Source organism: Crotalus tigris, unplaced genomic scaffold (genome assembly GCF_016545835.1).
Source record: "Crotalus tigris isolate CLP2741 ecotype Arizona unplaced genomic scaffold, ASM1654583v1 scf7180000024338.4412243, whole genome shotgun sequence".
Lineage (NCBI taxonomy): Eukaryota > Metazoa > Chordata > Lepidosauria > Squamata > Viperidae > Crotalus > Crotalus tigris.
The window spans coordinates 1,582,948-1,607,196 of NW_024100508.1; the positions used below are offsets into that span (position 1 = coordinate 1,582,948).

Consider the following 24,249-nt stretch of genomic DNA (forward strand, 5'->3'; position numbering starts at 1 on the left):
TAGGGGCAGTGTAATGGTGAATAGAATGTGAAGGATGCGTGTGTATAATGTATGTTCTTATTTGTGGTCTTTACTTGTGTGTAGTGTGCACTGTGGACAGCATTTAATTTTGTTGTGAGTTACACAATGACAGTAAAGATATTCTATTCTATTCTATATTCTATTCCATTCCATTCTTTTCCTATACCTATGCCTATAATCTCTTCAGACTGGTTTCAGTATTACATTAATCTATCATTCGAACCAGGGTATTGAACAAATCTGTTAGGTCAGGCAGTTCAAAACTATACATGATTGTTTTCAAAGTCAGAACCTTAGATGTTGCACTAAACTCAGTATGAATGCTGAATCCAGATATTACGTGGGGAAAGCCGTTGATGGTAGCAGAAGAGTTGCAGCAGGGGATTGTTTTGTTCAGAATTGTGTGTCCTTTGTGGTGTTTTCCCCTTTGTGGGCTCCCCCAGCTGGATTTCATATTCGTAAATATAGCTTAATAGGGCAACCTGTACCAAGAAGACTTGAGAAAAAAAAAATGGAGTGTCATTCGACCTAGGAATGAACACGAGGGATGTGCTCCTTTCCTGTCTCTTCCAGATGAGGGCTATGAGATCTTGTCTAACCTGCCGGAGAGCGTGGTGTATGCATGCCGGCCCTGCTGTGGCAGCGATAAGACCAAGTGGCGAGAGGTCCTTAACTCAGAGCTGCGCAAGGGACTGCGGCAAGTGCTGCAAGGGTTGCTAAGCTCCAAGTGTGTGGCGCCACTGATGCAGTGTGCACAGGTATGGTTTCTGGCGCATCGCACGGGACCATTTCCTCTCTCTTTTCTCTCTTTCCCCAACACAATTTGATAGCGCAAAGTGCTCAGTGTAGGTGACCCAAATGCACTGGCTGCCAGTTAGTTTGGCAGACATTCTCCCAGGCACTGGGCTAAGGTAATTAGAGCCTTGTGATGAGTGTACAACTTCTTTCTCTGGCTGATTGGTTCTGCCATCTGGTTATTGTTATCATTCCATGCTCTTTTTTATCTGTTATTTGCTTTTATGTGGATGAGCCACTCAGAATTGATCGCAGTTGGGCAACGCCTAAACTAAATATAGAAATGCAAATATGCCAGTCATCATTGTTTTAATCAGTATATGGATTGGGAGTTATTTGAAAAGCTATTTCCTTCCAGGTGTTTTCATCCATATTTTAAGATTGGTTGCTAAACCCTTTTGACACATTATTTCAGAGGCAACTGCCAGCTTTTCTCCATGGCTGAACCTTTTAGTGGAAATGTTAGTTAAGATTCTATTGCTCCTGGAGCTGAGGTTCTTGTCCTTCCCCAACTAGATGTATGGACTTCAGCTCCTAGAATTTTTCTCAGTGTCCACATTGATTGGGGAACACTGGAATTTTTAAGCCTATGTATGTGGTGGTGCCCAGGTTGGAGAAGACTGGTCTGAAAGATACTTGCCCGTTGCTGCTGTTTTGCAAATTTCTCTTCCTTTGGAAGAAACTTGGTCTAGAACAGGGTCCCCAACCCCCGGGCTGCGGCCCACTACCAAGTTGTGTGAGTGATGGGAAGCGCACACACACACACACTCACGTACAAGCCTTCACCCGTGTGAATGGAGGACGCACATGCCCCCTGCTCACACCAATGGAGCTGTGCACACACATGTGTGCCTGCCACCCATGCAACCCCCCCCCTCCCATTCTGGGCCAGGCTGCCAAGGTGTGGGGATCGCTGGCCTAGGAGAAAGTGGCTTATAGGCTGCAGGTAGAAATGACAGCAGCCCATTTTCCTCACCTATTTGCTCTCGGCAGTGCTGCCCGGATGATGGCGTGAAGGTTCACCTCCGGCCCTGTGACCTACGCACTGTCAACAAGCTCTTTGAACAGGGACATTACTTCTCGGTGGTGAGTGTGGAGAAAAGATTTACATGCTGGAACTGGAGAGTGGGAGCTACTGGTAACCTCCATTGAGCTTTTTCTCTCTTTGCAGCACAGCTTCCATGAGGACATAGTGGGAGTCCTATTGGGACACACGGAGGAACAACAGGTCATCTCCTCTGCAAAAACACTCTATATCGAGGTACTCACCTCTTCTCACCTGTCGCTGGTGGAAGATGGTCTCTTGAATTAATTTAGTTGATAAGGGTTAAAGTGTGCATGTATGCATAGAGCAGGGGTCTTCAAACTTGGCCCTTTTATGACTTGTGGACTTCAACTCCCAGAATTCCTCAGCCAGCGTGCCTGGCTGAGGAATTCTGGGAGTTGAAGTCCACAAGTCATAAAAAGGCCAAGTTTGAAGACCCCTGGCAAAGAGTATCTGTTCCATCTTAGCCTCATGTGCCTTCTCTCCTATAGTTATGTCAGGGTTAGGCAAACTGTTCTGCTGTTTGGAGTGTATTTGGAAGTTTGGAAGTAAGTATCCTGTGTTTGCAAGTTTTCATCCTGAGCTTGGAATAGTTCTTGGTTTGTTTTGCTTCCTGGGAACTGCTGCCTCTCTGCTTAGCTCTCTGAACTCCTCTCTCTTGTCTTTCCAGCTGATGGGAAAGTATTTCAGTTGGTTTGATGCTCAGGATACAAAGCACTGGACCCGGAACAGCTCCCTTCCAAAGTGAGTGCTCAAAACCAAAAATATGAAAGTCTTTTCCAAAGTCATATCGGGTGATGTAGAATCTTTATCCAATTGGGGCTGTTGGAGGCAGAAAAGCCCTTGGTTACACCATGAAATGAATTTAGTGCATTAAATTAATTGATCCATAGCAGCAGTCCCCAACACATGTAATGCTTTCTGTTTAAAATAATGTTTAATCAGCCATTTTCTTGTAACTGTATCTTAATGGAAGATGCTATTCCCAATGAGGGATATGAAGAACAATGATTGGGTGGCCTAATACAACTCTTACCTGTTTTAGAAAGAAATTCATGTTGAATATCCTGTGCAGTTTCTGATGGTGTCCTGTTTTCCTCCTCCCCTCTTTTGATAGTGGCATGCTTCCCAATGCAGTTCTGCCTCCTTCCTCTGACCACATCTATGCTCAGTGGAGGCAGCCACAAGAGGTCAGCTCAGCTGCCAACAGCCATCTGAGTTCTGCTGGCCCGGAAAACATGGGTAAGGCTTGGATGGAAAGGCCTCAAAGGGCAGGCGTTTCCTCTTTGCTTGCAGATACCTTCAGACCAACAAGTTGCTAAAGGGGGACTGTCTTCTCACCCCACATCTCCCCATTACATAGAGAACCTATGATACTTCCTTCTTTTGAGCCAGATTTCTCTTCCACCACTGCCTGTAGCAGCCTTCTGCAATCCAGCCCTCTCCAAATATTTATTGTTTGCTTGTTAAATTTACTTGCTGCCTATCTCTCCATGGGGCTACTCTAGGTGGGTTAAAATAACTAAAAGGAAGAAAGTGAAAGGAGTGTAAAGAGAAGTAAAATAATAGAGCAATAAAATAAATGATGAAAAAGGCTATAATAAGAATACATCAAGATCATAACCAAAAAGATGGTCGTATGAAGAGCATAGCACAGGGGTCTTCAGACTTGGCCCTTTTATGACTTGTGGACTTCAACTCCCAGAATTGAGAGGGCCAAGTTTGAAGACCCCTGGCATAGCACAAGGGGGGGGGGGCTGGGGCGGTGGAGTCTGCCATCAATCCAGCAACCACCTCCAGCATGGAACTGCCCCATTCGGTCATCAAACCAAACAGCAGATATGCAAGTATGCTGGATTACACACTCAGAAAATTAGTCTGGCGTATTAGAAAAGCAGAAGGCTGTTTTTTCTGATTCTGTTTGAAGATACTCCGGATAAAGATCCTGTCTCCTTTTCAGGATCTCCTGTGCTCTGAGGAAATATTAGAGGGGCTTTGGGAAGTGAAGATCAAAATCCAATGTTTTTTTCTTTCTCTCCTTGCAGCTGGGAAAGATGCAGAGCGTGTCTCTCCACAGCAGCTGTTGACGGACCCTGAGGATAAGAGACAGTGTGCTCTCTGTCTTCAGTTTGGAGATGCTCTTTCCAAGGTAAAAGTGGTCCTGCTGGTTCATCCCAAAGTCCTTTGCTCTTGGAAGGGCCAACCTCAGGAAGTCCTACAAGAAAGACTTTCATGTAGATCAGCGATTCTCAACCTCTTCTTCACCACAGATCCTCTTTAAATGCTTTTGTGGCCACGAACCCCCAAGATTTAGCTCAAGATTTAAATCATAAAAAATTTTCAAGACCCCCTGTGATAACATCGCTGCTCCTCTACATACACATAGGGGCCCACAGACCACAGGTTGAGAATCACTGGTATAGATGAACTGTCCCAGATCAGTCCTTCCACCACTGATGATGATGATGAGGATAACAACAATAACAACAACAATAATAATAATGTTGGAAGGGACCTTGGAGGTCATCTAGTCCAAACCCCTGCTCAGGCAGGAAACCCTATACCATGGCTGTCCAGTCTCTTCTTAAAAACTTCCAGTGATGGAGCACCCATGGTTTTTGAAGGCAATATTCCACTGGTTAATTGTCCTCACTGTCAGGAAGTTTCTCCTTAGTTCTAGGTTGCTTCTCTCCTTGATTAGTTTCCATCCGTTGCTTCTTGACCTGCCTTCAGGCGCTTTGGAGAATAGCTTGACTCCCTCTTCTTTGATATACCATATACCAAGGGTCTTCAAATTCTGCCCTTTTATGCCTCATGGACTTCAACTCCCAGAATTCCTCAGCCAGGCACGCTGGCTGAGGAATTCTGGAAGTCCATGAGTCATAAAAGGGCAGAGTTTGAAGACCCTGCCATATATAGCATGCTGGCTCTGATCCTGAAGATAGTCGTTGTTGGAAGGAACCCCTGAACGTCAGCATCTCTTGGCTGTCCTTTGAACTCCATAAATATCATTTGGGATTTTAAAGAAATAGGTGATTGGGTATCAGCAGAGTTCTGGTTTGCTTTGCTGCTACAGCTTGTTGAGCAAGCCATAACGTACCGATTTATACATACAGGCAGACCCTGACCAAGGACCACAACTGAGCCCCAAATTTGTTTCTAAGCGAGACAGTTGTTAAGTAAATTTTGCCCCATTTTACGACCTTTCTCACTGCAGTTGGTAAGTGAATCACTGCAATTGTTAAGTTATTTATGAGACTTATATACCGCTTTAAGTGCAAGCACTCTAAGCGGTGTACACCAGTAAGCAATGTATATATATATATTTACATTGCCCCCAACAATCTGGGTCCTCATTTTACCTACCCCGGAAGGATGGAAGGCTGAGTCAACCTTGAGCCGGTGAGGTTTGAACCGCTGACCTGCTGAACACAGTCAGCTAAAGTGGCCTGCGGTACTGCACTCTAACTGCTGCGCCACCTGTTAAACGATCTGGCTTCTCCATTGACTTGGCATACCAGAAATTCGCAAAAGGTGATCACATGACCCTGGGATGCTGCAACAGTCATAAATATAAACCAGCTGCCAAGCGCCTACATTTTGATTGTGTGACCACAAGTATTCTGTGTATGAAAAACGGTCATAAATCATTTTTCTCAGGTTGTAATTTTGGATGGTTACTAAAGGAAGGGGTGTAAGTTGAAGACTACCTGTAACGCTAGGCAATCAAACATAGTGGAATTCAAAAATCATATTAAACTCGTCCCCTCTCCTCCGAACCCTTCTCTCTAGGATGCAGGGAGGCTGCTGTACATTGGCCAGAACGAATGGACTCACGTCAACTGTGCCATCTGGTCAGCCGAGGTCTTTGAGGAGAATGATGGCTCCTTAAAGAACGTCCACGCTGCTGTGGCTCGGGGCCGGCAGATGGTAAGTTTGGCTCATTCCTGTTCCCCTCTGCTCTCCCCTCTATTTGGAGGGGAGCAAGAACAGGCCCTCCCCAGGGGAAGCACACCTTGGAATTGTTTTGGCATTATTACGGATCACTTTCTCAGTGCCTTATGGTGCATTTTGTACAGGGGTGTAAATGTTATAATGTGGAGTCTTGCGCCAGAGATGGGAGTGGTGGCATCAAAACCAGAACTGTTACGTTAGATCTGTTGTTCAGACAGGATTTTCTAAGTCAGATAACGCAGTAGTAGCCCAGCTGCTGATGCTGGAAGATCTGTTCTGGATTCAAACAGGAGTGCTGGTGTAAATTCTGCCTGAGCCTCAAAGTCTCAAAAATGGATCAGAAAAAATGTGTAGTTCTATCCAAAACAGCATCTCAGTCCGAGTTAAAACAAAAGCAAAACTAGCACCCATGGGAAGACCATTTTGAATCCTTTTATTTCCAGAGCCTTGACCTGGCAATATTAATCTTAAGAGGAAGTTGAGTAGACCAATGGCCCCCAACCTTTGGGGCATTAGGGAACGGTTCCATGAAGAGAAGTTTTTCCGTGGATCGGAGGAGGCGTGGTTTCACCTGTTGCCTGCATCCCGCAGATGGGGCTTCGCTTGTTTGCATGGCCCGGTTTCTGGCATGCCGTGGCCTGGGGCTGGTCCATGGACCGGGGGTTGGGGACCCATGGAATAGACTACAAGATTGCCATACCTACTTTTGGTAGCTGCCCGGGCTTGTTTAATGATGAGGGAGAGAGAGAGACAGTAGGCAAAGGAGAGCATAACAAGCACAAGAAATGTGTGCTTATATGTCTCTCTTTTTTGCACACTACAAAAAATAATTCGCTCAGTAGTGACTGCTAGGCCTTTCACATAGGTTTGGCCTGCTGTACTGACAGGGCTACCCTGTCCTTGACATATCTCACTTTTCCTGTTCTAGCGCTGTGAACACTGCCAACGCACCGGGGCCACTGTTGGCTGCTGCCTCTCTGCATGTCTCAGTAATTACCACTTCATGTGTGCCCGCCTCTGCCGTTGTACTTTCCAGGAGGACAAAAAAGTTTTCTGCCAGAAGCACATTGACCTTCTGGATGGAACGGTAAAAAGGGAGGAGGGGAACAGGAGAATTGCCAAAGGGTGGAGTGGAGAATGCCGGAGTTTCCATTAATGCTGGGATTAAAAGGTTGGGATAGTTTCATCGCTTCTGGCCTTTGAAAGCTGGAGGAGTGAGATGGGTTTTCCTTAGGTGTGCGATCTGCAAAGAGGGTGGTATTTGTGCATATGTGTGTTCTGGTGACACAACTATGAATAAGCAGTGTGTTAAGCTGTCATTCTGCCTGCCCTCTAGGAGATTGTCGCTGAAGATGGGTTTGATGTCCTACGGCGGGTCTATGTCGACTTTGAGGGAATCAGCTTCAAGAGGAAATTTATGGTGGGCCTGGAGCCGGATACCATCCACATGATGATAGGTACTTGAGGGGATGCAAACAAGCAGTGATGTGCTAAGGCAGGGGTCTTCAAACTTGGCAACTTTAAGACTTGTGGGCTGGCTGAGGAATTCTGGGGGTTGAAGCCCACAAGTCTTAAGTTGCCAAGTTTGAAGACCCCTGTGCTAAGGAAGCATTGGGATCCACAGTAGATAAGCTTTACTTCTCCCATTACTTCTCATGGTGGATGTGGAAATGAGTTTAAGGCTTCAGAGGTAAAGAAGACCTGATCTGAAAATGTCTCTGCAGCCCTCACATTCATGCCTTCTATTCTGGCAGTGCTCATGCTCAGATTGCATAGAAGCAAAATGGGGCCATACCTGAGAGCATTGCATGCTGATGGAGGTCTGATGTGTTTCTGAGAAAATGGGTTCCACTCCTTAGTAGTGCTTCTTCTTTTTTTTCCACATGGAAGTGAACAGGAGCAATTTATGGACAGGATAAAACACCAGTTCACATCACTGGAATTAGAATTAAACCTGGTCTTGGTGGCTTCCGTGGCTATATATGTGTGGAAGGGGGCAGGGGAAAATATTAAAGAAAACATTGCCTCCAATGGCTGCACCAAGAACCAGGTTGGTGTCTAGGTGAGCCGTGGTAGCACAGTGATTAGAATGCAGTATTGCAGCCATACTCTGCTCACTGCCAGGAGTTCAATCCTGACCAGCTCAAGGTTGACTCAGCCTTCCATCCTTCTGAGGTCGCTAAAATGAGGATCCAGATTGTTGGGAGCAATATGGTGACTCTGTAAACCGCTTAGAGCAGGGCTTTTCAAACTTGGCCCTTTTATGACATGTGGACTTCAACTCCCAGAATTCCTCAGCCAGGTACGCTGGATGAGGAATTCTGGGAAAGTCATGAAAGGGCCACTTTTGAAGAACCCTGGCTTAGAGAGTGCTGTAAAACGTTATGAAACGGTATATAAGTCTGAGTGCTAGTGCTATCTTGAGAAGAACAGAAAAGAAGGTCTTCTCTGGAGCAGTTCCTCAATTGTGGAATGGCATTCTGAAGATGCACCACATTGTTTCAGGATAAAATCATTTCATTTGGGCTTTTAAAACTACTCGGATTTTAGCTAGTGCCGTGCTTTAGTCTCTCTTAATTTTATTGTATGTGGTTTGGCCCTTAATATTTTATCGATTTTTAAATTTGTGCATCGCCTATCCTCAAATCTCTTTTTAAACCATGATAGTCTTACAAATAGAACAGTCCCCAAATATTGTAAATAAACCGATAGATGACTTTAAATATCTGCCTGGGATTATACCCCTCCACCCCTGCTTTCAGTTCTTGGCTATCCGGGGACTGGTGTTCTTTTATTTTGCAGATTATTTTGTTTAATTTTGTGGGTGGGGGATTAAATTCAGGTTGATGGTTGGGAATGCCAGGGGGGAGGGGGACTGGGGCCCATTGCATATGGGGAGAGGCTAACTCAACATCCATTTTGGCATCTCCCCTGGCTGCCCCCTCGAGAGTCTCCCCCAGCAAGAGCCGGTAGTGTTGAGTAGGACGCCAGAAGGCTCCGACTCTGTTGAAGACGGCTTCCTATGTTCTTTTTGCAGGAAGGGCTGTAGCTCAGTGGTAGAGCAGCTGATTTGCATGCAGAAAGTCCCAAGTTCAGTCCCATCACCTCCAGGTAGGGCTGGGAAAGTCCCCTGCCTTGGAGAGCGTCTGCCAGTCAGCATAGACGATTACATAGCTTGGTTAACAAGGGCAGCCTGACTCTCTACGAGGCAGCTTTCTGTCTTCGTATTTGCTCTGCAGCATTACCAGCGTGGCTAATCCGAGGGACAAAGCTCTTGCCCGTCCTTCTCACCCTGGCCCCATTTATTTCCATGGGCCACCACCCACCGGGACATTCTTGGGGGCGAGCCCCATGGCAACCAGGGACTCCCACAGCAGAATTTCTCAGGGACTTTTGCCTGGTTGGTGAAGCGTGTTGGATCTTCTGCTCGGCAAGCCTTAACAGCTTCCCAAATCTTGTCTCTGCTGTCAGGCTCCATGAAGATTGATAGCTTGGGGATGCTGACGGACTTGTCCGAATGCGAGGGACGGCTTTTACCTGTAGGCTACCAGTGAGTATCTACTTCCAAGTTGTTGGTCTCAGTGTCCTGTTCCCTTCTTTATCCTAGAGAGCCAGAATTTTGATGCCAGGTTGTATGCACATGCATGTGGCACGGTTACGTGATTGTGTTTTATGACAGTTTTGCCCCAAACTAGCCTTTACTTGGCTTGCTTAATGACTGCCGCAACGAAGGTCATAAAATCGGCTTGGTCACCTGACCGATCCCTTTTATGACTGTTTTATGATGGGTGTGCTCCATTATGGTCATAACTTCAAGGACTTATAGGAAATGTGCTAACTAAAGATGCTTGTTCTTCACCCAGCCTCTAAAAAGCTCCCTGAAGGCCACATTAGCTAGGATGCTGTGAGATGTAGCCATACACTTCTTGAAGGCACCAGGTTGGAAAAGGGCAACTGTCCTTTTAGAGAGGGAAGGGCATATCTCTGATAGCATTTGATGGGAGATTTTTTTTTCCTAATGGAATTGGACCAAGATTTTTTTTTAAATCTGCCCTTTCCAGTTTTGTGGCACGTTGGAGATTCTTATTTTTTTAAAGCACTTTAAGCTTGTCTTAGAAGTAGAACTTAAGCCAAGCTGAAGGCTTGATCATAATGTTTGATTATTTTGCAGGATTTTTAAAAAATTATTTTCTTTCTCTCCTGATGGCAGGAAATCTTTCTACAAAATTTCAGCAATAGTCTTGAGGGGACCCCCCCCCCCAAAACAGGGTGAGGGATTGCAGGTTGCCCACCTCTTTTCTAGCGGGCAGGCGCCTGACTCCTAGGCTTCTTGCTGCTTAGACCAAGATGGTACAGAGATCCTTTGCTTCCTTCTGAACATATCCCCACCAGATGTTCCAGGTTATATTGGAGCACAGTGGATGCCCGCAAGCGGAGCCGATATACATGCCGGGTCCTGGAGTATCGGCCCAAGCTGAGCCAAGAAGAGCCAGATGCCTCGGGAATTCAGGAAGAGAACCACACTATTGCACACAGTCCTGCTGCCCCTGTAGGTAAGTCTGGTCTGGGCCTTTTTTCTAGACCTGTTTTGCATTTTACTCTTCCACCTCATGCAGAAATGTGACAGGATTTTCTGCACCTCGTAATGTCCTCCTTAATGATGGGAGACAGAGGTTTGGAGTCAGCTCAACAAACTCATTGGGTAGTTCTGCAGTCCTTCTACCTCCTAGAATTTTCAACCCTAGGAACTTCTAAGATGTCTTGGACTGTCCCTTCTCCTCCTCCTCCTTATACTACAATGAATTAGGGAGGCATCTGCCTGAGTCCCTTCCAGATGTTGTACTGATAGAAGAGAATATTAGTAGCTGAGAGTTGACCTGTGGGCTCCTTGGTTCTCTCTGAGTTTGGTGGTTTTCTTGCAGATGTTTCATTACCAAACTAGATAACATCATCAGGGCATTAACTTTATCTTGTTGTTTTGGACTTGCTTCAGCCCCTTTTGGCCAGGTTCTTGCATATTTCTGCCAGAGATATCTGCACTCCATCAGTCAGGTCTGGAGTGGCCTCTTAAACTGGAGGTTTATTATCTTGATCCTACAAGTAACTTGTCACTAATAAGAGTCTGGTAAAGGTCCTTGCCCCTCTGGTTTCTACTTCTGACCCGTTCACTGTTTTCAGATCCTAACCTCAGAGAGAAGCCACTTCAGGAGGCACCTTCTCCTGTACCACCACTGGAGCGCCACTCTCCAGCACAGAACCCAGGACCTCTGCCACCTCCAGAGCCTGCTGTCTCCAAGCCTAAACCTCTCACTGGAGCTCGCATCAAAGTGCCCAACTACTCCCCCACCCGCCGGCCCCTAAGCGGGATATCGTCTCGCCCGTTGCCTTCTCCCGGTGAGTACTTGGCAGTCCACATCCAAAGGGTGTGTGGATCACACATTTTTAAAAATCAAGGGCTGGCTCTTGAACCAACTCCTGGGACAAAACAATTCATAGAGAAGTAGCATAGATGTGGTAGGGTCCCTTTTTCCTTTTCAGTTTTCTGATTGATCCACAATAACATGGATTCATTCATTGTGTTAGACCACAATCCAGGATTGGTTCCATGTGAAATACAATGCTAGACTCAATCCACCCCAACTGTAGGAGAAAGGATGGCAGAATCTGGAGGTAGAGTGAAAAGGGGGATCAGCATAGAATCCTTACACAGCTGTAAGAGAATTAAGTCCAACCCTTTGCTTTTGACCCTTATTTAATTCTAAGCAGTGTCACAAAAGCACCTTGTAAATACTACTAAAAATGTCCCCACTGAAGGGGGGGGGAAGAGTTGAAAACTGGGGCGATAGGTTAGGGGTTTGTCTCCATAGCACATTCCTGACCAGGAGAGATCCCTGCAGCCAATGCACACTTGCTCTTCTTAACACCTCCATTTTTCTCTTTCCCTCCTCTTTTTTGCAGGGAGCGCATCATCCATGTCCCATCATATCTTGACTGTGGGTGACCCCGACTTCCCTCCTCCGCGCCGCACGCAACGCCTCAGCCCCATGTCACCTAGCAGCAACCCTCGCCCCCGCCAGTCCCCTCTCCTACCCCAAGCCCCTGCTAGCAGGACTAGCCCCCCCAGCACCTCTCTCAGGGCAATGCCACCCCTCCCAGACTACCCCACGGCTGGAAATGGCTTCAGGCATCCTTCTACCTCAGCCGGGTGTGACGAACAGCCGCCCATAGCAGCTACCTCGCCCCCTCCCTCGTCCCCCCCTGTGCCACCAGAGCTGGCCTTTGAGCTCAATGTCTCTGACTTGGAGTTTGACGACAGCCTTCTGGATGAGCCTTTCCAGGAAGAAGAGTTGGGAGGGCCACGGACGTGTCCCCCTTCACCCAGCCTGGGCCTGCCCCAGTTAGATGGGCTGGGCGATGGCGAGAGTGAGGAGGAAGGAGAGGCAAACCGCTACTTCCGCTTCCCACGTACGGTGGTTACCCGAGACCCACCTCTGCCGCCCTACCCACTGGACCTCCCGCTGCCCCATATCCACCAGCTAGATGGCATAGATGATGGTACTGACAGTGAGGCGGATGCAGCGGGGGGACACCCTTCCACCAAGGGCAAACAGCCTGAGCCGAGGGTCGAGCGAGAGCTGGCCGGCCCCACTCCAGCGCCAGAGGACTTGCCCTCGGACATTGTGGACTTTGTGCTGAAGAACATGGATGCTCCCGAGAGCAAGAGCAGCCCGCCTTCTTGTCTCAGCCCAATGCCACTGCCACCGGCACCTCCTACCTCTGCCAGCTTCAATGGCACGGAGTCAGCCCATCCCATCCCTGCTCCGGATCCAGCTCCATCCTTAACCCTTGGTTGCGCCCAAGTGCCCTCCACCCCTGAAGTGACGTTGCTGGGACCTGAGGCACAAAAATCCAATTCCAGAATCATTTTGGTGAACAAGCTAACCCAGGTGTGCATGAAAGTTCAAGGCGAGGGAAGCCCATTGGCAACTCAAGATGGGGAACTGGCTTCCAAACCAAATCCCACACCGATGTCCACTGCTCCCAACCTTGGCACAGTTATTCTACGGGCACCTCTGGGCCTGTCTCCTAACCCTTTGCCCACTTGGACAATCCGGGGCCCAGTGCTTAGCATGGTACCCATGATGAACGTGATGAGCACCACATCTCAGGCTGTTGGGGGCGGGCAGTTGGCACTGGGCACCCCAGCTCTGGTGACGCCCTCCCTGGGACTCCAGCAGACCTGTCTTCTTCAGCCGGTTGCCATGAATTCTAGTGTGCTTAGTATTCCTGGCTTGGTGTCTTTGCCCGGGCCTCGCCCAGCCATCCGTGTCAAGAGAGTTTCCACCTTTGTTGGAAATGTGCCCGTCAAGAAGATGAAAGTGGATGGAGTTAATGACGAGGATCCCTCTCCTGTATCCCCAACAGTTACTCCTGATCACTTGGCAAATAATTGCATTTCTGGCAGCACAATGGGTCCTGGGTAAGTATAGTATAGGTATCTTAGTTATCCCTTTTCTGTTCCTCTCATGCTGATTGCATAGAAGTTGTGTTGAAACCAAAACCACACATGGTTTTGTAACAGGACCCAGCAAATTGAGACCCTTGATTCTAGGAGAGCATGCTACAATAGCTGTGGGATCCATGTTTCCTGATGTGCATCTCTGTGCTGAATGCTAGCACAGTCTTAAATCTAGTATCTCGCATGATCTAGAGCAGAGATGTCCAAGCTTGGCGACTATTAAGACCTGTGGATTTCAATTCCCAGCTGGCTGGGGAATTTTGGGAGTTGAAGTTCACAAATCTTAAACTTGCCTGTGGACACCCGTGTCTAGACACTATCATTTTAATATACCATGATCAGTTGTAACCTGGACATCAGTTTGAGCAAATGTAGTAGAATCTCTGGATCTTAATTCTAAAGTACAGTTTTTAAATGTAGCACAAATTTCTGCAGTGGCCTCATAAATCTTTTCCAATATAAGTGCACAGTTCAGTTGTATCTGAGGTTTGTCCATTTTAATATTAATGCTTAAAAGGAAATCTCTTTTTCTTTTTTGTAGAGGCTTTGTTTAATGTAAAAACATCCACCCCCACAGCTTCACAGGTGTACAGCTTATCTTTAGTGTTTTGAAATTCAATAGAAAAATAAGCAAAGTTGCAATATTAAATTTTCGCCACTAGATGCCCTCAGTGAGTTAAAGTCTTTTCCAAAAATCAATTCTTTTTTTTCCTGTCTTTTAGAGTGTACACACACACACACACACACACACACACACACACACACACACACACACACAAAAATAAAGTTCTTAAAAAGAAAGGAGAGAGAAAACCTTTTCCTTCTTTTTTTCCTTTTTAATGTCCAAATAAAAGTAAAATGTAGTCTTTCAGTATTGTAAAATGCCTTTCTTCCCAAAGAAAGCAGAAGCCGCCTGTCCAAGCCAGGGAAATAATTTCAAAAGCTCTTACAGGTACACAAACGAAAAAAGGCGGAAAAGAGAGAAAAATAAGAAAAAATTCTCACCCAGATTCACCACGGGGGCACTCAAAGCTTAGATGTTGTCTCACGGTCTGAAGCGGCAGGGCGATCGGCCATTTTACTGGCCGATCTTCTTCTCCGTCGGCCCTCGGAGATTCGTCCGGACAGCTGGAGGAGCCGCCGCTCCTCCGTAGCCAGACAGCAGCCTCCTTGAGGGAAGTTGCACCCTCCAGGGAGACTTTGGACCCATATAAGGGTCCACCGACGGAGGGAAACCTAGTCAACGAGGAGAGAAGTCTCCCCGTGCGACTAGTGACGCCACGAACCGGAACCGGAAGCCTATTGTTTTAATATAGATGCAACAGGTATTTTGCAGTTCCATCTAAAATTATCTCCATTCTAATACCAGGTCTCCTTACATACGGTTTTTCTTTGCATAATCTTGCATTTTGATCCTAAGAGTGGAGTTGCACGGAGAAAACTTGGATTCAGAAATAGGTACCAGTGAATAATGCCCATCCTACCAGCTTGAACTATTTTCTATATATATGGTTTTTTCTTTGTTTTGTAGCTCCAGTTCTCCATAACGAAAATAAAGCAGCAGCTTTCTAGGATTAAAAACAGTCCTGGTGTGAGGAATCTGGTAATTGGGTGGCATTAGGGTTCACACTCAGCTGGTTTGCGGGCACAGTTTTATCTCAGTTCAAAAGTCAGCTAACTGCACAAATAACATTAAAACCAAAGATAGGAACAGGATAAAAATGCAAACGGTAGCTTAGACTTAACTGAAGGTGGTTTCCTCAACTGAAGTGAGATTACTGTTGAGCTCTTGATGACAGGGGTATCTAGAACATTTTCAGTCCAACTTGAAGCACGTGGCCCCAAAGTAACTTTTATTGACCTGATGGGTCACTTCTATTGTTGGGGCAGGGCAGGAGAAGCAGGGACGAATGGAAACTTACAAGTCATCTTTGATTGCTTGGAGATTTTCACCTTCATTCATGGTATCATTTATGCTTCACAACTGTCTGGAAAGCCAAAGGATACAATTGTTTTTCTTTTGACTTGTAGTGTGGGTTTCGTGGCTTTCTTTGGACCATCTGTTCATCTCTTTGGCATTGCACTAAATGCCCCAGAAAACCCCTAACTCGGTGGATTTTTTTTTAAAAAAAAAAATCGATGTGAAGCTCCAGGTTGAGAATTTGTAATGAGTTGCTGTCAATATGTTAATTAAGCCTGCCTCTTTTTGCTAACTGAATAAGGTGAAATGCTGGAAATGCTGAACTGGTATTGGGAGACAAGGGTAGAAAGACTGAGCTCATTCCATTAAGCTTTCCAAAGGTTTAACATACCTCTTCTATTGTTTAGCCTTTAAAAAAACTGACATGCATAAATTGCATCACTGTTAAATAGCAATTCACCCTTTCAGTGGCACAATTTTGAGGGAGCTCCAGGGACCGCCAAAAGAACTAAAAGAATCGTTTGTATACAGGCAGTTTGTAGAGTAAGTTCCCACCTACAACAGCTCTCATTTAGACTATAGAATCATAGGACTGGAAGGGACCTTGGAGGTCTTCTAGTCCAACCCCCTGTTCAAAGCAGCAGACCTTATACCATCCTGGTCAAATGGTTGTCCAGTCTATTTTTGGAAATTTCCAATGATGAGCACCCACAACTCCAGGAGGCAAGTTGTTCCATTGATTAATTATTCTCACAGTCAGAAAATTGCTCCTAGGTGGCATCTTTCTTTAACAAGTTCCACCCATTACTTCTTGTCCTCCCTCTGGTGCTTTGGAGAATAACAATAGGATCTACCTTGTTCTAATCCAGCACTAACTGCAACCAAACATGGACAGGAAGAAGCTGTTCACACTTATCCTCCCTGCCTCTGTTGTTTCCTGATCAAATTACTGTGATACTATGTCCAGAGTTTGAAGGAAATCCAGCTAGCATTGCAAGGATTTTCTAGATGCTTTGATTTGATTCTGATCTCATCCAGAGCCTTTATCTATCTTCCATTTTCCCCTCTGTACATTTTTGTTTTTGAGACTCTAAAGGATGGGTGTCAAAATTCATCGCGTCACATGACATGTTGCGATGTATCGTGACTTTTTGCATTGCTGGAGCTGGGGTGGGCACAGAATGTGCCGGTAAGGTTTTCCATTCCATTCCATTCTTCTATCACAATATAAAGCAATTTTGAAACAACAGGAAAAAAAATTCAGCAAATCCCAATTCCAAGTCACCTTGATCTCTCTGAGTCAGCTACTGGGAGTTGGGAGCCTTAGTTGCTCAAAGCTGCATGATTGGCTGAAGACAGCTGTACTATAGTTCGGGGCCTCGATCGACTTCTGTATCCGCAGCCTTGCAGAAATATCTGTCATGGTTCCGACAGATGAAACTCTTCAAAACAACTTTGAGGCATTATTTATCTTAAAGAATCTTTTATTCAAGAAACAAAGCATCGGCACTACATAGTCAAAACCAAAAACTAAATTCCCCTCCCTGGATACAAAGTAACAAAGCACAATTCCCTCCTCCAATAAACAATCATAAATCACATTCTCCAATTAGCTTGAAGCGTGGGGTTTCTCCCCAGCTCTCCAGCCCACCAAATCTCTGTCAACTCTGGGCCCAATGAACTTGGGTTCCCACGGCTGAGTTATTGTTACGGCTAGCTAGACTCTCATCCACATTCCTCCTCCCAGCATCAACTAACTCTAAAAGCAATAAAGAAAAATGGCTGCATTTCCATCTGTTGTCAAAGCAAGAACATCCAATGTTAGCAGCATTAACAATATCTAAATCGCATTGGTTTCCCTCACACAAGTGTCTGTTTATGCAAGTGTGTGTGTGTATGCGTGTGCATCTATTGAAATGGCCCCTTTGCCCTACAGCATTGGGAGGGTACGGATGAAGACGCCCACAACAAGGGGCGTCCTAAACCTGGATACATTCAAAGAGGAGACGAGCATCGTCAGCGAAAGTGAGCTGTAAGTGGATTGGCTTCAAGCTATAGGAGCTCTGGAGTTTGCTTGCTGCTGGCCCTTAATTTTTCATTTCCAATGTCTCTGCAGGTCTCCAATGGAGCATTCTCCTTCCTTGGCAGCATTGCATTCCCAACCTGGATCCCCGGAGCAGATCCCAAAGTCTATTCTGGAACACGTCTGGCATAGATACGCAGGTAGAGTCCTCTGATTGTGTCTAGTTTGGGAGGTTCTTGACTAGCTCCTGATAAATATCTTCAAGGATACACACATCAGTCTTTATTATGTTCCTACACTGGCATAAATTCAAAGATAAAATGGTGATTTTTATATTAACCCCTGGGGATAACCAGCCTAGTGTGAAAATTGCAGCTTTTGAATGGAGGTCTGAGAATTCCAATCCCCATTTGCTCATAAAATTTAATAGGTAGTCCTGAAACTGCCATTCAGCCTAACCCTTGCGCATCCTCTTGGACGCGCACTGCGCCTCCTTCACACAACCCATGCACCGTCCCCAATCCTCACTACACCTCTGTGACCATCACCGTGCCTCCTTCCACCACACTTCTGTCGCATCCTCCTGCACCCGAGCCTCACCACACCTCCCTCACCCAGCAACAGCCACTCACCTTCCTGCCATCCTGTTTGCAAGCCATCTGGGACTTTCAATTTCCTGCCTGCTTCCCCACTGACTTCTCTATGGGAAGCCAGCAGGAAGTTAGTTGCCTTGTCTAGCAATCGTGGGATTCAGTTAACAACAGCCATGGGACTGCAGAGATTGCTGCTGCTAAGCAGTGCAGTTGTGTTTTACAACCACGTCATTTAGCAATGGAAATTCCAGCCCCAATTGCCATTGTGAGTCGAGGACTACTTACATAAATGCAGAAAAGTAGAATGTATACACAATGCATTGGTCAGTTGGTCATCCCAGCACTATAGAGCAGTCAGTGTGGGAATATAGGTTCAGTGCTCGGACAGACAGCATACCTGCCTCTGGAATTCTGGAAGTTGCAACGCAACTCCACACATCTGGAGAGACTGGCCTTAAGAAGTGCCTTATTGAGAACATTAGGTGAGTTCTACTTCTGGGAAAGGCTCAATTCAAGGCTGGTTTTTGAAATTATGCTTTGTGTAACAAAGTTCTTGGCAAACCATTTTTTTAAAAAAAAAAAAAAGATCCTTGAATTTTCTTGTTTTCCTTCTCCCCTTCTATTTGGACCATTCCATTATCAAAGATCTTTACATAGGCAGTCTTCACACAGTCTTCCTGACCGACCCAAATTGGATTTCGCATCATTATCCTGGGACATGTATATTTGCCTTCATTCGTGAGTCTTCACACAGTATATTAGAAGGGATTTGGGTCTCTCTTTTGCCTCTAGGAGATCTTTCCAGCTCAGACGAAGACAATCTGAAACAGGAGGACAAAGAAAACGAGATGCCCCGCAAAACACAGCCCCACTTGTGTTTTGAGATCACCAGCGAAGATGGCTTTAAAGTGCAGGCTGACAGCGTTGATGGTGAGGAGGTGATCCACCTTGGTAGAATTCCCTTAGCTGTTCTGCTAGGTGCTCTGTATCGTCTGCAAAGCTCCCTCAGTAATAGTACTGATGGGTTGAATTTTCTTGGGGTACCAGTGGCAGTCATGGTAGGCTTGCTTGAGAATCCTTTGGGATTCCTAGAAGTACCCCAAGCAGTGGTGGGATTCAGCCGGTTTGCACCAGTTCAGCAGAACCGGTAGAACTGGTTGTTCAGGTATTTGAATTCCACCACTGATCCCAAGTCTCCCTCTGCCCATCCCTTACATTAGGAATGTCAAACTGGCCATGTCACGTGTCGTATCGCGACATTTTTCCCCTTGCCGAAGCTGGGGTGGGTGTGGCTTTCGCGTGCCGGCAGTTTGACACCCCTGCCGTACATTGATAGGCGATTACATGTGCAATGAATTGTCTAGCCCTCTACTAATATAATAATTCATTTGTGTTCTGTCTTTATTCAGGTGCCTGGAAAGCAGTGATTGAGAAGGTCCAGGAAGCTCGCACCAATGCTCGGTTCAAACACCTGTCCTTTGCAGGTAATAAAAAATTCTATACTGGTTAGGATTTTTCAGCATTTTCCATTTGAAGGGAATAAACTATAAGAGGGAAAGGTAGATTGGCATAGCTGTAGGCTTTCTTCTGTGCAAGAAGGACACCTTGGAATCAGGCCTGGGTGTTGAATTGCATGGATCTTATTTTTCCTTACAGGAATGAACGGAGTGAGAATGCTGGGGATGCATCACGATGCTGTCATCTTCCTGGTGGAGCAGCTGTATGGTGCCAAGGCCTGCCACAAGTATAAATTCCGATACCACCAGCATGAAGGCGAGGAAGAGGAGCTGCCTCTCAATCCTCACGGTTGTGCCCGGGCTGAAGTTTATGTCAGGTGGATGAATTAACTTTCCTTTTTACTTGGTTCAGAGTAATAGCCAATACAGGTGCTCCTCGCTTTCAACACAGTTGGGGCTGGAAAATCCATTGTTAGGTGGACTGCATTTTGCTGCAGTCGTTAAGCAAGATATGACATAATTAGAATTTGCAACTTTCCTGGGCAACTTCTCCATTGTCGTAAACCAGCTGAGAAGGTTGCAAATTATGTTCATGTAACCCAGTGACAGTGCAGCTGTCATAAGTGCGAGCCAGTTGCCGAGCACCCAATCATGAACACTTGACCACAGGAATGCTGCTATGGTTGTAAGTGCAAGGACTGGTCATAAGTCACCTTTTTCATGTTGTTTTGAGTGGTTGCTAAACGAATCATCGTAAGTCAAGGGCTACCTGTATTTGGAGCCTGTGCAACAATAGAAAGGGGTTCCTGATCCAATAGATTTGGAAAGCAGGCTAGAATGTGTGAGAAAGGGTGATTGAAAGGACAGAGAATCCATTTGGGTTCTGAATAATGGTCTTATGTTCCTTCTTCTTCAGGAAATGCACCTTTGACATGTTCAACTTCTTAGCATCTCAGCATCGTGTGCTTCCTGAGGGTGGCCCTTATGATGAAGAAGAAGATGAGGTGCAGCTGAAATCCACCAGGTAAAGAGGCTCTTCCAATTTTATTGTCCAGGAGTTGGAGTAGACCTCATATCATCTGTCATGACTCTTGTGCTGGGTATTATGCCCAGCAGCTGTGAACGACCAAGAAAACTCAATTCTCACCATAAAGGAAGAATGTGTTAATGTTTTAAATTTGACTATTTGCAAGCCACTGCCCTTTTTTCCAGATTTTATGGCATTCATTATAGATAACAGATTTATTCACGAGGAGAGAACGACCATTGAAATCAAATTAATTAACTCTTAGATTTCTGATTTCAATAGAGCAACACGGTTGCTTATAATTAGACCTGGATTGAACCCAGTATCTATTACTATAGAGCTGCAAAATCCCAATTATTGATGACTTGTGTTTTAATTTGAGATGGGTGGGATATCGACCATGCAATTTTTTTATTTAAAGTGTGCTTTTTCTTTAGTCAATAAGACTTAAGAACCTGAACAGCCTATATAACTAATAATAATCTTTCTATCACATCTGTACCAAAGTATTGCTGTTAAAATAGGGGGGGGGGGAATGAACATTTCCTACCAAAATCTTGTGCCTGTTCATAAGATTGTATGTGATAGCTTTGAAAGAGCAATAATATGCTGTTTTGGACCTTATCTGATCTATTATTTCTTAGGCGGGCCACCAGCTTGGAGCTACCCATGGCTATGAGGTTTCGGCACCTGAAGAAAACTTCCAAAGAGGCTGTGGGAGTGTACAGGTAATACTTCAAAAAATTGGAAGGGACCTTGGGGGTCTTCTAGTCCAATCCCCTGCTCAAGCAGGAAACCCTATGCCATTTCAGTGAAATGGTTGTCCAGTCTCTTCTTAAAAACCTCCAGTATTGGAGCAACCACAATTTATGTAGGCAAGTTGTTCCACTGATTAACTGTTCTGTCAGGAAATTTCTCCTTAGTTCTAGGTTGGTTCTCTCCTTGATTAGTTTCCATCCATTGTTTCTTGTCCTTCCCTCAGGTAGTTTGGAGAACAGCTTGACCCCCTCTTCTTTGTGTCAGCCCCTTAGATATTGGAACACTACTGTAATGTCCCCCCTAGTCCTTCTTTTCATTAAACTAGATATACCCAATTCCTGCAGCCGTTCTCCATATATTTTAGCCTCGAAATCACCAAACATTTTAAGTCCTCCAGACAAGGTGTAGGCAAAGCTGTGTTCTGTGTTTGTTTCAGGATTTCAGAAAGCAAAACTCCTGCCATCTTCCTGGGCTAATTCGTATCCCCTCTGTTAGTTTTCACCTGTCAGATGTTCTCTCCATTTTAGGTCAGCTATCCATGGGCGGGGCCTGTTCTGCAAGCGCAACATTGACGCAGGCGAGATGGTGATTGAGTACTCCGGCATTGTCATCCGTTCGGTGCTCACCGATAAGCGTGAAAAGTACTACGACAGCAAGGTAATGCTGATGGAAGGAAGGGTAAAACAAAGTGGTGCATGCTGGGAAGGAAGCACCATGGCTACCAGCTTGTCCCAAAGGTGCTTTTTCAAGAGGCAACTAGACTTTGTTTCTTGAAAATGTTTTCCTTCTCATCCAAGAAGTGTCTTCAGTTCTGAACTGAAGAAGCTTCTTGGATGAGAAGCAAAATATCTTTAAAGAAGAAACAAAGAAAGTCCACTTGTCTCTTGAAAAAGCACCTTTGGGACAACCGTGACCTGGATGACTGAGAATCTCCATAGACATAATGCCAAATTGTTCTCCTCTTAGCTCTGTTGGATTCTTGATGTCCTCTGAGCATGCTTCTCTTCCTGCAGGCATTTTCTTACTGAGTTAGATAGCACTTAGCAATAGCACTTTGACTTATATACCACTTCACAGTGCTTTACAGCCTTCTCTAAGCGGTTTACAGAGTCAGCAAATTGCCCCCAACAATCTGGGTCCTCATTTTACCAACTTCAGAAGGATGGAAGGCTGAGTCGTAGATAGATAACTTTCTCACTGCAAGCTTGTGGTTCACCAAATTTTCTTTTCATTCTGGAACATGGGAGTGGAACTCATTTCCAACTTTTCTCCTCCTCCATGAGGACCAGGGCCTTAAATTCTCCACCACCAAGAATCCAACAACTCAGCCCTGAGGCTCCATGGATTCTCCGCTGGGGCCCCTCTTAACTCTTGTCCTTCCTTGCAGGGCATTGGATGCTACATGTTCCGTATTGATGACTTCGATGTGGTGGATGCCACCATGCACGGCAACGCTGCCCGCTTCATCAACCACTCCTGCGAGCCCAACTGTTACTCCCGTGTCATCCACGTCGAAGGCCAGAAGCATATTGTCATTTTCGCCCTGCGCCGGATCTTCCGGGGCGAAGAGCTGACCTACGACTACAAGTTCCCCTTTGAAGACGCCGGCAGCAAACTCCCTTGCAATTGTGGAGCCAAACGCTGCCGTCGTTTCCTCAATTAGAGACTGATCCCTCACCTGGCTTTCCAGATCCATACGCTCACCCGGCCTCTTTCCAGTGTCAGTGGAAGGACGTGCCAAGTGGATGGAAGGGAGCTTAATCATGGCATAACCTTTTTGGTGGGCTGCTGCATTGCTGACTCATCCCTTCAATGCCTTGAAGCGTGTGACTCCAAGGGCCTCAATCATCTCCAAAGAGCATCAGGGATGCCATGTTGTGGGTGATGAGGGAAAGCTCTTAGCCGCAGCTCAGTCCTCTCTTTTTTTTTTGGCTTGAAATTATGAGACGCAGAGATCCAGGGCAAATGTGGGAAGAATCACCTCTTATTTGTGCCCTTCTGCTTCATAGACCTCTTTCCCTTCCTCTTCCCCCCCCCCACCTCCCCAATCCTGTGGGGCGAGAACAATCTTTTATTTTGTACTTTTAAATTTTGTGGTTTTTCTCCTTCCTCCAAGATGATCCTCTGTTTTAAAGAAGAAGAAAAAATACATCAAACCCAGGAGGATGTAAATAGTTGTACAAATTTCTAAACCTGTTTATTTTCTATGCACTTTTTTATTTAAGATGCTCAGTCAACTCAGACGGGAAAGGGTTGGATTCTTGTTGGTATAATTTTAAATAAAATGCAATTTTGACACAAGATTGTATCCTCGTGGCTTCAGTTGCTTTAAATTTCAGGATGAAGGGGAATGTGTTTTCTATAAGTGTGTAGAACCAAACCCTTCTAGAGAGGGACAGTCGCAGTTCTGTGATTTAATGAACTTTCCTTGCTTATAACAGAATTGAGAATACAGGTAGTTTTCAACTTGCGATTTAATTGAACCTGCTGTTTACAGTGATTGTTGTAAATTAAGTGTGTATTTTAACAACCTTTTTTGCTGTGGTCGTTAAGTGAACCTATTGTTCCCTATGGGGCGGGTTTTTTTGTCAGAAACTAGAAGTAAACACCAGTTTCTGGCAAAAACATTATAAATTATGGTCATGTAACTGTGGGACACTGCAAAGCCTGTGCTGTAAATGTGGGCTGGTTGCCAAGTGCCCAAAATGCGGTCATGTGACTGCAGAAGAGGGACGTGGATGTTGGAACTTCAAATCCAGGTCACAAGATGCTTTTGGGGGGGTCTGTTGTAGCTTTGTACAGTTGATAAGCGATCCATTGTAAGTCAAGACCTCCAAGGTCCCTTCCAGCTCTATTCTATTGAATTTTCTCAAGAAAGCCTCAATATAATTGCTGCCTGAAAGTTCTTATTGGCCTTCTTCCACTAAATGTGGCTGACCAGGCAAGCCTTGCTTGAATTGGCTTCTCTAGGTTGTTTCCCCTAAAAAAGAAAAAAACAGAACAATAAGCCAGGATTTTAAAGAATTCAGATACTACAACCTCAGTGATATAGAGTTGTACTTCCAAACAATGGGCTGGCATTTCCACATTACTTGTGAACTTAGGTGCATATCTTTTCTAGTAGCTGGCTGGGAA

General features: G+C 45.5%; 1 protein-coding gene across 2 annotated transcripts in view; it reads left to right on the top strand.

Annotated features, from left to right (window-relative positions):
- KMT2B (lysine methyltransferase 2B) overlaps positions 1–23,418 on the top strand; it is a 63,001-nt gene extending 39,583 nt beyond the window's left edge. The window contains exons 16-37 of one of the 2 annotated variants that reach the window (XM_039325529.1): positions 595–779; positions 1,810–1,902; positions 1,988–2,077; positions 2,532–2,605; positions 2,979–3,103; positions 3,907–4,010; positions 5,654–5,791; positions 6,744–6,902; positions 7,152–7,272; positions 9,287–9,365; positions 10,208–10,368; positions 10,994–11,209; positions 11,774–13,295; positions 17,192–17,287; positions 17,372–17,478; positions 18,664–18,801; positions 19,281–19,355; positions 19,528–19,705; positions 20,245–20,352; positions 21,000–21,083; positions 21,642–21,771; positions 22,502–23,418. In XM_039325529.1, the coding sequence (XP_039181463.1) occupies positions 595–779; positions 1,810–1,902; positions 1,988–2,077; positions 2,532–2,605; positions 2,979–3,103; positions 3,907–4,010; positions 5,654–5,791; positions 6,744–6,902; positions 7,152–7,272; positions 9,287–9,365; positions 10,208–10,368; positions 10,994–11,209; positions 11,774–13,295; positions 17,192–17,287; positions 17,372–17,478; positions 18,664–18,801; positions 19,281–19,355; positions 19,528–19,705; positions 20,245–20,352; positions 21,000–21,083; positions 21,642–21,771; positions 22,502–22,777 (4,259 nt within the window). In that variant the 3' untranslated portion in view covers positions 22,778–23,418. The remainder of the gene's footprint in view (positions 1–594; positions 780–1,809; positions 1,903–1,987; positions 2,078–2,531; positions 2,606–2,978; positions 3,104–3,906; positions 4,011–5,653; positions 5,792–6,743; positions 6,903–7,151; positions 7,273–9,286; positions 9,366–10,207; positions 10,369–10,993; positions 11,210–11,773; positions 13,296–17,191; positions 17,288–17,371; positions 17,479–18,663; positions 18,802–19,280; positions 19,356–19,527; positions 19,706–20,244; positions 20,353–20,999; positions 21,084–21,641; positions 21,772–22,501) is intronic. The other variant, XM_039325530.1, reaches the window with a different exon arrangement.
- The last annotated feature ends 831 nt before the right edge of the window (positions 23,419–24,249 follow it).